We start from the raw sequence: 13022 nt of genomic DNA, 5'->3' as shown, positions 1-13022 counted from the left end.
TGGATGTGTAGGGGCATACACTGCAGGACCCACATGGGTAATGTCCTGTAACTGGAGGTAGGTGCCAGAGGGTAGATTGAGTGGGTTTCCTGATTGCTTTAGGTCTGGTTTTTATCAGAATGTCCTTGACATTTCTGGACCTCTTAAATGCGAATCTAGGCAGCTCGAAGGAGCGGTCCCCAGTATTTAAGATCTGCCAGTGGCGTTTGATTATGCTTTTGATCTGTGTCGAAATTGGTGTAAAAGTGGTTACACAAGTCATGGGTTCGTTTTCACTTGGTGTTCTTGCTTTGTGTTCAAGCAAGGCATCCCTGTGATTATTCATAGCTCTTTTCTGTACTTTGGATATGTCCCTCACTGGGTAGCCTCTGTCCAGTAGATTTTTTGATAAGATGCTAGATTGTTTTTTGTACTCAGGTAAGCTACTGCAGTTTCGTCTTACTCTGAGAAACTGCCCGAATGGAAGATTCGTTCGTAGAGCTTTTGGGTGGTGGCTTGTGAAATGTAAGAGGCTATTCCGGTCGGTGGGTTTCTTGAACATGGTGGTATTCAATTTACCCTCAGTGAGTTTGATGGTCAGGTCTAGGAAGGGGATCTCTGTTTCAGACACTGTCATCGTGAAGTGTAGGTAGGGGTTCAGTGTATTGATCCAGTCAAAGAATGCCTAGTAGGAGTCGCGTGTACCCATCCAAAAAATCAGGATGGCGTCAATGAACCTCCTCCAAAGTTTAATGTTATTGTGGTAGGGGTTCGTTATATGGTGTATGTGCTTCCCCTCGAAGTCAGCCATGTATAAACAGGCTACCGATGGAGCAAAGGTACTACCCATACTGGTGCCCTGCGTCTGATGGTAGAATTTCCCTTTGAACTCAAAATAGTTCTCTGTCAATGCCAGGGTTGCACAGTCCATAATGAAAGCCGGTGGTGTATTGGATCCCCATTGCCCAACGCTTAGAATTTCTTCTATTACCCTGAGTGTGGCCCTCTGTGGGATGTTGGTATATAGGGCCTCCACGTCAAGGGTGATGAGAAAATTGATCTGTCCCTCTGTCTGTCCGTTTCCCTGAAAAGTCTCAAGGGTGCGTAGGACATCTGTTGTGTCCTGTATGTAGGATGGTATTTGTTTGACCAGCGGTTGTAGGAAGTGGTCACAGAACTGGGACAGGGGCTCAAGTATGGAGTCTATTCCCGACACTATGGGGCGACCAGGTGTGGGGATAGTTTCCTTGTGGATTTTCGGGAGTATGTAGAAGTATGGGGTCCGTGGGTCCTTCTTGACCAGAAATTCCGCCTCCTTTTTACTTGTCCATTCTTCACTTTCAGCTTCCTCAATTAGGCCCACAATGGTGCGTCTGAGGCGTTCCATTGGATCAGATGGAATGGGGGTATAGTAGCGTCTATCTCCCAGTTGTCTGAGGCATTCTGTCTCATAGTCCTGAGTGTTCATGAGTACAGTTGCGCCCCCCTTATCAGCCTGTTTGATTGTGATAGCTGGGTCATTGGCCAAGGATTCCAGTAGTGTTAGTTCCCTTTGGGAGATATTTTGGTGACTCCGTTGAGGATTTAAGGTCTTGATTTCTCTTAGGACTGCCTGTTCATATGTGAGAACTTCATTAGGCACCATCCCGCTGTGTGGGGTGAAAGTAGAGGGATTATGTAACCCTGAATCTTCAATCGGTTCTCTAGGTTTTCCTTCAAAGAAGGCCCTCAATCTGATTTTCCTAAAGAATTTCTGTATCTCACATGTTTGTTGGAACAAGTCTATTTTGGGGGTTGGTACGAAACCTAGTCCTTTCTGTAGTACTTTTCCTCCTCTATAGAGAGTTGACGTGCTGAGAGGTTAACCACCAGGCTTACTTGCGTGCCGTCATGCTCCTGGTGTCCATCCCTTGTTGGGGTGTTGTTGTTTCCCACTGCACTCTCTTTTCGGGCGCGTTGCGTCGCTTTCGCCCTCGCCCTCTGCCCCAACCTCTGCCTAAAAAAGGTCGGTTATTACCCTGTGGGGCAAATTGGGGAGGAAATTGTGGGCCATAGGGTGGAAAGGTTTGTGGGAATTGAGGGAATTGCCACAGTGGTGGTATTGGGTATGGAGGATGCTGCTGGAAGTTCTGGTTGCCTTGTCCTCCCTGTCCTCACCCTTGCTTTCCCCTTCGTTGGTATTGTTGTGTTTGCCAGTCGTCACCACTGGAGTCACTACCGCTATTGGAGCCCCTTCTAGATGAGGTCGCACTTGAGTCTGACTGGTAATTGGTTCCTGGTGGGACATAATCGTCTTTTAAGTAAGGGTATACCTTTTCTTTGGAGAACCTTTTGATGTCTTTTTGCAGTTTAGTAACCTTCTGATTCATAAGGTATTCCTTGTGTTCGGCCAGCTCCTTGTTGAGTTCTGCTAGTTTCGTTTTGAACCCCGGATTTGGGACTGCTGATTTAAGTGCACTCTCAGCAGCTTGTATGCGGGTAAGTAATTCGTCAGCTAGACGTTTAGAGGTATTCACGATCAGGATTAGCAGGTCATGGGTGCATTTCCATGAGATTTGTGACCACTCTATTTTAAATTGTCCATCCTCCCAGAAAATTCTGGGAAAGTTCTTTACAATAAGCCCATTTGGAGCAATTTTGGCCTTAAAGTATTCCGCCATTAATGCGCCATGGAGAGTAATTCTGACCCATTCTCTTTTTAAATCAGAGAGGGCTTGCCAGTCGGCTGTGTTACTCCCTGTTGCTGTACTCGTCTCTACGCCCAGGATTGATGGGATTCTTAGAATAGCTGCTGCATCTTCCTCCCCAAAACTCAACCCCTGGCCTTCCATGGTGTGGAGTCCGAGGGGGAATCAAAGAGAGGGGGTTGTTCCGGGTGAACAATAGAATGTTAAATAAAATACATGAATAGGTTTAACCACTCTTTTGGTGGTCGTTTTTTACCTTCCACCAGATTGGTCTGGGTAAGTGTTGGGGGACAGAACCAGTCTTACCCACCGAAAAGAAACTCCCACGGTGGTTAGCCGTGCTCGGAATGTCTACAAAAAGAAGGGAGAAGGTGATCCAAATTGATCAAGGAGGGCGTGATTACCACTCACATGGAATGGAAGGTCCAGCCTAAGTCAGTGCCCTCAGTCAAGGTTATTCAAGAAAGTTTCACAAGGCTGTTCCTAAGAAGGGGAAAGGGAGGGGTTAAGATGTCCTAGTCAAAGAAGAAGTGGTGGTAAAAAGGTTTTTAGCCTCCCACTGGGTATCCATTATGTTGGACATGTTTGCCTCACACACCCTTGCAGGTGTCATGCTTCATCATGGGCGTTTGCTCCTCGTCGGGTAGGCGGTGCAATTCCCAACGGGCTCACCTCTAGGAGGGGCTCTTTAACGGAGATCTTTTAAGTCCAACTGCCTATTGGTGAAGTGTGGGTATGGGGCCAGAAGGTTAGTAGACAAAAAGTGCGTTTAAAATGTAGCGTAGGGTACCTGAGACTATTTTATTCGGGCGGTCCCTCGTTACAGTTAAAACCGTGGATCTAGACTAGAATAGTTTGAAAAATAATGTTTCTTTATTCTAAACTAGGCTAGGGATTGAATAGGTTGGTCGACATGTTTCTCGCTATGTGCAGTGACTGCGATTCATCAGGACCTTTTGTGTGTTGTCTACCATAGGAATTACCTAAATCAAAAATGTTACTCATTAATCAACGTATGGGTAGAAGTGTTACCTCAATGGTGATTTTCCTTGCCTGGAGTGGGGGAAAAAAGAGGTTATAAGCGAAAATAACGGTTAAACAATGACCAGGTGTGTATCTCATGGCATGCTCTACAGTGCAATTGCGCGCTAGGCATGTACCCAGTTGGAAAATGGACCACATATCATGCTTGATGTGGAGCAGAGTGAAAAAACAAACATTTAAGCATACAGGTGTGTGGCCGCATGCTCGTGGAGTTTGTGATTAAAAACAATAAAATCAATGCAGCAGTATTCAAGTTGTTGTGAAGTGAGAACGGATATTCTCAACTTACCTAAAGGTCAAGAATTATCCGCCTCATCAAAACTCGGCGGGATGTACAGCGCATAAAAATGCCTCTAACTTGGAGGCTAGGAGGTAGGGGTTTAAAAACAGGTTTGGTATTGAATCATATTAGAACATGATTGTACATTGTGTATTAGTCTGTCTGGTTATTCATTGTGAATCTAGCATAACTACAGTTAGGTAGCCCTGTGCTCTTGTTGTATATGGGGTGCCCTTAAAAAACCCCTTGTTCCAGAGCCTTAGCCAAAGATATGATATAAAATGAAATATACAGGTAACTGAAGGTCACTGTCTAAATTGTATATTCTGTGCTTAGTACGGAGGCTCTTAGACCAACTTAGTCAACCGATTACACTCCAAAAGACAATCTCCCAGTTAGTAGAAAAGTCGCCACAGTAATAGCGTTGTAGGCATGATGCGTCGCCCACCTCTGATTAACGGCTCTATTTTATATGGACCATTGGCTCTGGTTGAGGGTCCTCGTTCTGTTGTGTCGACTCGTATTTAAGGGCTGCATGTAGGGGTCACGATAACCAAGGCGTGCCTGACTTGCCCTGCTCCTGTTGAGCTTGTGCCTAGAGCCCGCGTGTCTCGTATTTTAGGGTTGCGTGTGGGGGTCACGATAACCTCGGTCTATGTAACTTGCCCTGCTCCTGTTGAGCTCGTGCCTCTAACCGGCTGTCTCATTGCTTTCACTCACCTATGTTTATCCGCGCGGTAGGCTAGTGTCCTACCCCTCTGACCGCCGAGATCGGGCTGGTGAGCGATGGCTCGTCTCTCCCGGTATTGAGACCGAATTGTTGGGGGCGTGGCCCCGTCTCTGGAGGGAGGAGGGCGGAGGTGTGTGCTAGTGAAATGCGTGTCATGGGACTGGGTCAGATAGTAGGGCGGCTATCTGACCCAGTCACATGACACGCATTTCACTAGCACACACCTCCGCCCTCCTCCCTCCAGAGACGGGGCCACGCCCCCAACAATTCGGTCTCAATACCGGGAGAGACGAGCCATCGCTCACCAGCCCGATTTCAGCGGTCAGAGGGGTAGGACACTAGCCTACCGCGCGGATAAACATAGGTGAGTGAAAGCAATGAGACAGCCGGTTAGAGGCACGAGCTCAACAGGAGCAGGGCAAGTTACATAGACCGAGGTTATCATGACCCCCACACGCAACCCTAAAATACGAGACACGCGGGCTCTAGGCACAAGCTCAACAGGAGCAGGGCAAGTCAGGCACGCCTTGGTTATCGTGACCCCTACATGCAGCCCTTAAATACGAGTCGACACAACAGAACGAGTACCCTCAACCAGAGCCAATGGTCCATATAAAATAGAGCCGTTAATCAGAGGTGGGCGACGCATCATGCCTACAACGCTATTACTGTGGTGACTTTTCTACTAACTGGGAGATTGTCTTTTGGAGTGTAATCGGTTGACTAAGTTGGTCTAAGAGCCTCCGTACTAAGCACAGAATATACAATTTAGACAGTGACCTTCAGTTACCTGTATATTTCATTTTATATCATATCTTTGGCTAAGGCTCTGGAACAAGGGTTTTTTTAAGGGCACCCCATATACAACAAGAGCACAGGGCTACCTAACTGTAGTTATGCTAGATTCACAATGAATAACCAGACAGACTAATACACAATGTACAATCATGTTCTAATATGATTCAATACCAAACCTGTTTTTAAACCCCTACCTCCTAGCCTCCAAGTTAGAGGCATTTTTATGCGCTGTACATCCCGCCGAGTTTTGATGAGGCGGATAATTCTTGACCTTTAGGTAAGTTGAGAATATCCGTTCTCACTTCACAACAACTTGAATACTGCTGCATTGATTTTATTGTTTTTAATCACAAACTCCACGAGCATGCGGCCACACACCTGTATGCTTAAATGTTTGTTTTTTCACTCTGCTCCACATCAAGCATGATATGTGGTCCATTTTCCAACGGGGTACATGCCTAGCGCGCAATTGCACTGTAGAGCATGCCATGAGATACACACCTGGTCATTGTTTAACCGTTATTTTCGCTTATAACCTCTTTTTTCCCCCACTCCAGGCAAGGAAAATCACCATTGAGGTAACACTTCTACCCATACGTTGATTAATGAGTAACATTTTTGATTTAAGTAATTCCTATGGTAGACAACACACAAAAGGTCCTGATGAATCGCAGTCGCTGCACATAGCGAGAAACATGTCGACCAACCTATTCAATCCCTAGCCTAGTTTAGAATAAAGAAACATTATTTTTCAAACTATTCTAGTCTAGATCCACGGTTTTAACTGTAACGAGGGACCGCCCGAATAAAATAGTCTCAGGTACCCTATGCTACATTTTAAACGCACTTTTTGTCTACTAACCTTCTGGCCCCATACCCACACTTCACCAATAGGCAGTTGGACTTAAAAGATCTCCGTTAAAGAGCCCCTCCTAGAGGTGAGCCCGTTGGGAATTGCACCGCCTACCCGACGAGGAGCAAACGCCCATGATGAAGCATGACACCTGCAAGGGTGTGTGAGGCAAACATGTCCAACATAATGGATACCCAGTGGGAGGCTAAAAACCTTTTTACCACCACTTCTTCTTTGACTAGGACATCTTAACCCCTCCCTTTCCCCTTCTTAGGAACAGCCTTGTCAAACTTTCTTGAATAACCTTGCAGTGAAACACACAATGGGGCCGATTTCGATGTCGGACGGACCTGAGTCTGTCTGTCATCGATCTGGATCTGGGACCGACCGACGTCCTGTCAGCGGTCCGAAACCAGCAAGTAGGATGCGACTGAACACTGTTCGGTCCCAATCCTATTCTTTACAATGGGAGCATGTATTCTGAACAGAATGCATGCTCTCATTGTAAAGAGCAGAGGTGCAGTTCATCCCTGCAACCCGTGGTAGGCACCTCAAGGTACCTGCCACCGGGTGCAGAGATCAACAGGAGGGCACCATATGTGCTCTCTAGGCTGCCATCCGGAGGCCTTGCACCCACGAGTGTCCCCAAAGTCAGATTCCCACAGCCTTTCTGTGTCTGAAAAAGGCCACCCTTGGGATTACAGGCCCCTTTCTGAATGGCAGATGGGCTCTCCGAGCCCATCGTAAGCCCTTTGGAAATCCTGTTTGGATTCATTTACGACCAACTCCATAAAAATGGGCCGGTCGGAAATTAATATAAACAGATTACGATGCTGTAGGAAATGGCTCGGACCAGCATCGTAATCGGCCCCAAAGTCTCACTCTCAGCATAGCTGATACTAAGCTGACCTGATCTCCATTTTATACATATAACAACTTAAGCTCGGGGAAAGGATGTGGTCCGTCTGCTAGATTGTCGACTTTGGTGCTGGAAACCAAGGTTCGAGTCTCGGGGTCGCATCCACATCCTGTGATTCTGGGCAAATCACTTCATCTTCCTGTGCCTGAATGTGTCCTTGTGTAATGTAACCGGTGCTCAAGTAAAGCGCTCCAATACCTTCGGGTTGAGTTTGCGCTATATAAATCTGCATTAAAAAAACTAAAAAACAAAGAGGTTACGTATTCTGTCTTTTACTTTACCAGCTTTTAAAAAATAGTGCCTCCACATTGCCTGAATATATTAATACTAGATTCTAAATGATAGACAAAGCATCCTTGATGCCCAAGCTACTATTTATGCTTCTAGAATGAAGCACTGTGTGCACGTGATAGGGAGGTAAATTATTCTATTATATTTGAAAACACATGCCATTTATTCTGCTTGGCAATTGTATTCCATGCTCACAGTTGCATAATCCTAGATCAAACATGCTTTTTAATCACCTCGTTTCTTAATAACTATAAATATGTTTGCTAGTTAATAACCAAATCAAATCCCCACTGATACAGCATTTTCTGGGCCCACTTGCTTACCATTGGTCCTCTGTTGGACCTTTTTGCTACAACTGAGAGATGATTGAAGTTAACATCAACATCAATCAAATCCAATTAACAGTGCAACCCTTTTGCTACACAATGAGGACCAGTAATTGGAAGATTGGGTTAAGAAGGTTTATTACAAATGCAAAATCAAGTTTAGATGCACGACTCTTAAAACCATGCTATAGAAATACAAAACAGCAACAGGCAGTCCCAATCTGCAGAAAAATAAGGTGGACTAATATAAAGCAAACAAGCAATTCAGTCACAGCAGTACAAAAAATCAAAAGCAATATCTGGTGATCAGAAGAGAGTCGCAGGTTTTGTGGTTACCTAAAGTATATTCCAACTAAACGAATGGTTCTAGAAATCTAAAGAGTCTCTAAATCAGAAATTTCTAGAAAGGAAATTAAACCAAGTAAAGGAAAATTAAGTAAGAAGGTGTCAGCATTTCAGAAGCTCGGTCAAGAGTCTTCTGTAGATCAGAGAATAAGTATAAGCCTACACCACACTCAGGAAAGAATCAAAAGTAAGCAAAGAGGTCTAAACCTCTCAAAGTACTCAAAGCATTCAGGTGAAAGTCTTAGAAGAGATGTCAAAAAAGTTCCGAATCTCCATTGTTGTGAACACTAAGTTATAACACAGAAAGTCTTCTTTGTGCGCATCATCAGGGATCCATTGTTTCATCCATTTCTCATATTGCAGACTGCAACAACTTCAAAATATCCCACACCGACCATGGGAACATCATCTCCTTCTCACGCACAGGTTAGATCGCAACAATGCTGAATAGGCCTTTCAGTTCAAGCACTGGTTCCTCATGCACTTTCATCAAGGTCTTCATCTCAGGTTCTCTCCTCTATTTCTAGCACATAAATGTATCTATTCTACAACTAACAATGTATTTGAATACCTGCAAGAAATGACACATAAGCAGAAAATGAAAAACAGTATTTATGCAACAAGGTGAAATACAGGCCTACTGAAGACAACTTAAAGCATTACTATGAGTGTGCACATTTAAAAACATAAGTTTCTAGTGCATTCGATTCACATTACATGTAACACTCAGTAAATCTTTAAAATAATCATATGTAAGTATGGCTAGGAACTACATATAAATCAAATATATGAAGAATTAATTCACACTTTACATAGACTTCTATTGTTTTAAGTGAAATCACATTCTACATATATGAGGATGGTTTCTATTTAGTTTGTTAATCAATAAATAGCATTCAAGGTATTAACCTCTTCCATGCTCATGATGGATTGGAATGTCCCAGTACAGCGACGGAATTCGCGCTGCAGCGAAGGTGTTAAAGCAAACATTATGAAAGTCAATTTTATTTATATAGCAAGTACATTAGGTACTAAGTATGGATGGTTTCTTGATTTCTCAAGACTTCAAATGATATTTCCATCAGTTGGGTAAAACACATAGTATGTGTACATTCTCTAATCCTGCAGTGAATGCACACTCTAGCAATGATTTGAAGTGCAACACATTTATTAATTTGTAACCCAAGAAACATATGCTAAGTGCATGTTCATGTTGTGTATCATTTAAGTATTAGTGTCATATTTGTGTGTGTGAAGGGTTGGCAATTTTGGGCTGCACCACCTCTTAGGTGAAACACGTTACATGTCTAACGCATGGTCAGTGCACATCAAAGGGAATCGTTTCCTTAAACTTGATTAAATTCTTATTGAAATCTAGATCCTTCATTTGGAAAAAAATAGTAATTCCTATTAGGACTCAAGTGAGCAATTTCAGTGAGTAAATCAAATTAATTCATGGGTGTCAATAAGAGTTCAGAACCTTTTCTTACATAGTAGAACATGATAAGTACCTTCCTAACCCTGCAGAAACATACCCTTTAGTCGAGTCATTCTTCAGTCCTACTATCAGTCCCATCTGCACATCTACCGCTCATATCAGTGATCTGGTGCTCCTTTTCTAAATGCTTCTAAAATATGGAATCATTATGATGCACATTGGCACTATTTTCCTGAGGTTCCACCTCCCAACATGCATTTCACCACAGAGGTAGGGATCAGACTCACCAAAATACCATTTGTCGTCAGGATCCATGCAACTAAATATGGATAAGCCTGAGAGAAGCCCCGCAAAGCACTCTAAAATCAAAAGGTATCCAATCGGCTACATTCACAAAGTCATTTCCAAAAACTGTCAAATGGATATAGCTCTAATCCCTTTCTGCTGGTGAAATAGAATTGCACATTTAGGTTTCTTTTACTGACCTCTCATGCATTCTTCTTCACCTCAGCACCAATCCCAGTATTATAATGATGACATCACCAGGTACTTCTTCTCTGAATGAGGCTGAAATCTTTCATAGAAGAGATACATACATGTAAACTCACTTTAACCTGGAATACATATTCAGTACACTATCCAGTGTTCTCTTCAAACCTGCTCAGGAAAAGTAAAAACAAAGGTACATGGGCGCCAGTCCCTGTTTCACCCCTACCCAACAGGTATCCTAAGCAGATATATGGTCTAAAAACTTCATGAATCTTCCATATATGTGGTGGTGCTTAGGTTCATCTGTATCCTTCCTAATAATGTATTTTGTTACTTGCAGATATATAAAAAAAATAGATGTTGTTCTTCCACTGCATTCTGAGTTTGTTGGGCTGTCAAACAAAAACTTTCTCCTCTATATGAGTGAGTTTGTTTTGGGGATATTGGCTTGATTGTCCATTATTCTCATTGTTTGTTCTGCTCTCTAAAAGTGACCACTTGTTATTTGGATTCTTAAGGATCAATAAGACTCTGCCCTATCACCTTTCCTCTCATTATGTTCTTCCTGACTGATTCTTGAATAATCCTTGTTACAAGAATACGTAGCATAGCTTCCATACGGAATCTACCATCCTCTCCCTCTTTCATGACCAAACTCCCAAGAGATCTACTACGCCATGTATGTTTACAAGCCTTTGAAGATGATTTTCCACTTGCCTACTATGTTAACAGTAAAGTATATGTGATGGATGGAATGCTTAAATTAATATCAGTCACTGGTAATTACTCGCGTCCGCATCCCACTCTATGCTTATGTTTTGGCTCCATGCCATCTCCGACACAGCCATATGCAAAATATTCCCCCCTGAACTGGAACACAAGCAACTCAGGACTGAATTCCCCCTAGTTAGGGCTTATCTGCCTGTTATAGGATGGTTTCAGAGACACAGTGTGCACAGGACCTATGTCTGAGCACACCCGTCACACTTAGGGTAACACACTAAAATATACACAAAAGTGATCGATGGAATACCTGTCTGATGAGCCCTAGCTAGACAAAACTGGTTGAGGTATGCTTATGTTCCAGTTCAGGGGGACCTGGCCAGGCAGTTCAGGCTGGACTGCTCCCATTAGAGCAGGGTCCAGACTGATTTGCATATTACTGTGTCCCAACTGCGATGGCATGGTGTGCAAAATAACAATACTTGGATGCGGCCGTAAGTAATTACCAGTGGCTGAGATTATTTCAAGCATTCTGTCCATCACTTTTTTGTGCACTGTACCATGTTCACAGAACAACATTGAAATTTCCGTTCCCAGTACTTTCCTTCTTCTACTTTGTTTATTCTGTCACTTCTGCTTGGTTAATACTGTCAAGCTCTACTTCAATGATGAGGCTTAAGTAGGTCTAAACTGGTCAGGGGTAGCAAGTGTTTCCATCTGGAGGGGACTTAGGGACCTGTGCTGGCACTTTAACTGCGCTGTGTCTATTGGTGCAGAGCCAAGACTGATTTGCATATGGCTGGTCTCTGTCTAGAGTTGCAGAGTGAACGAGAAACAATGGTCCCACAGTGGACGTTAGCACGCTTCCGAAAACCGACTGAATAAGATTCAACTCCTTTAGAGACTGCACAAGACCGCGTTTCTGGCAGCGCATATTCACAACTTTACCTCGATAATACTACTAGCCTGGCTATAGACACTTTTCAAAATATTTGGAGAACACTCCCTATCACCGTGACTCTGTTGAGCCCACTTCTCTCAAAGAAATTGTATAAGGCTTTACCATCAATCAAGTAAATCAATAATCTTTATTTCGATTTAAGAAACCATAAAAGATTACATTCAATTCATATACTTCACGATAAAAACATCATATTATAACATTCCAAAGGACACCCCGCCAGACAAGTACGCAATTATTGAGATACATGTCCCAATACAAGACCTTTCTTAGACATTAAACATACAATAAATATAAGTAAAATCCCATCTTTAAGTACATTTAGTGAAAAGATGGCATTTGAGCAGAAATTAAATTCCTACATTCACAAAACTAATACGTCTTTTGTAATTTAACAATTATAATCTATTAATGGATCTATTAAAAATATACAAAATGTCACAGCATGCACCTAGTATGATATATAATTAGTCATGATCCCGCTAGTGCAAAACAAGGAAGGCATAAGCCTAAATATAGCTTCAGTAAAGCACACACAAGTTCCTGTAAATGTATAAAATTTCAACCCTATTCTCTTTCTTATTAAATTTACACCAAAGATTCATATCGTCTAGTTTTGGACTACAGACACCTTAACTCATGTTGCAAGACATTTGCAGTACAAAACACACACAGTGCAGCACTAATGAATAACATCGCGCGCAAAAAATGCAAAACAACATTAGACATCTCTAATGGATTCTTTTGTCAAAACATAGCACCTGAAAGCAGGTATTTGACCGCTTTCTCAATAATGGGCAAGCAGAAAAAATTCTGTCGACTCCCACAGGGGTTCAAGAACAGCCCAGGATTATTCTCAGCAAGAGTAACAGAGTTACTACAAATGTATGATGATGAGGCATTATCTTATGTCGATGACATCTATCTAACAGATGACGACTTGGATACTCACTTGAAAAGAGTGAACACCATAATACTTGGGTTCGCAGCAGAGGGTTACAAATTCAACTTTAAAAAGTCACGAATTGCCCATCTAACTGTCCTGTTTTTACGATATGAATTATCAAGTGAAGGCAAAAGCCTGGCAGACAATTTCTTAGAGAAATGTGCTGTAATCCAAGCGCCAAGAACGCTCAAAAACTTACAATCAATTCTAGGT

General features: G+C 42.9%; 2 protein-coding genes across 2 annotated transcripts in view; one reads left to right on the top strand and one right to left on the bottom strand.

The window, feature by feature from the left end:
• Positions 1-13022, top strand: part of SLC35F1 (solute carrier family 35 member F1) — a 1021228-nt gene that overhangs the window by 765573 nt on the left and 242633 nt on the right. The window lies entirely within an intron of this gene.
• LOC144761329 (uncharacterized) overlaps positions 3675-13022 on the bottom strand; it is a 33766-nt gene continuing 24418 nt past the window's right edge. Inside the window, exon 3 of the mRNA XM_078646770.1 lies at positions 3675-3719. Within this exon, the coding sequence (XP_078502896.1) occupies positions 3675-3719 (45 nt within the window). The remainder of the gene's footprint in view (positions 3720-13022) is intronic.

Source organism: Lissotriton helveticus, chromosome 6 (genome assembly GCF_964261635.1).
Source record: "Lissotriton helveticus chromosome 6, aLisHel1.1, whole genome shotgun sequence".
NCBI lineage: Eukaryota > Metazoa > Chordata > Amphibia > Caudata > Salamandridae > Lissotriton > Lissotriton helveticus.
The sequence above is the reverse complement of the archived record's forward strand: the minus strand, read 5'-3'. Positions and strand labels throughout refer to the sequence as shown.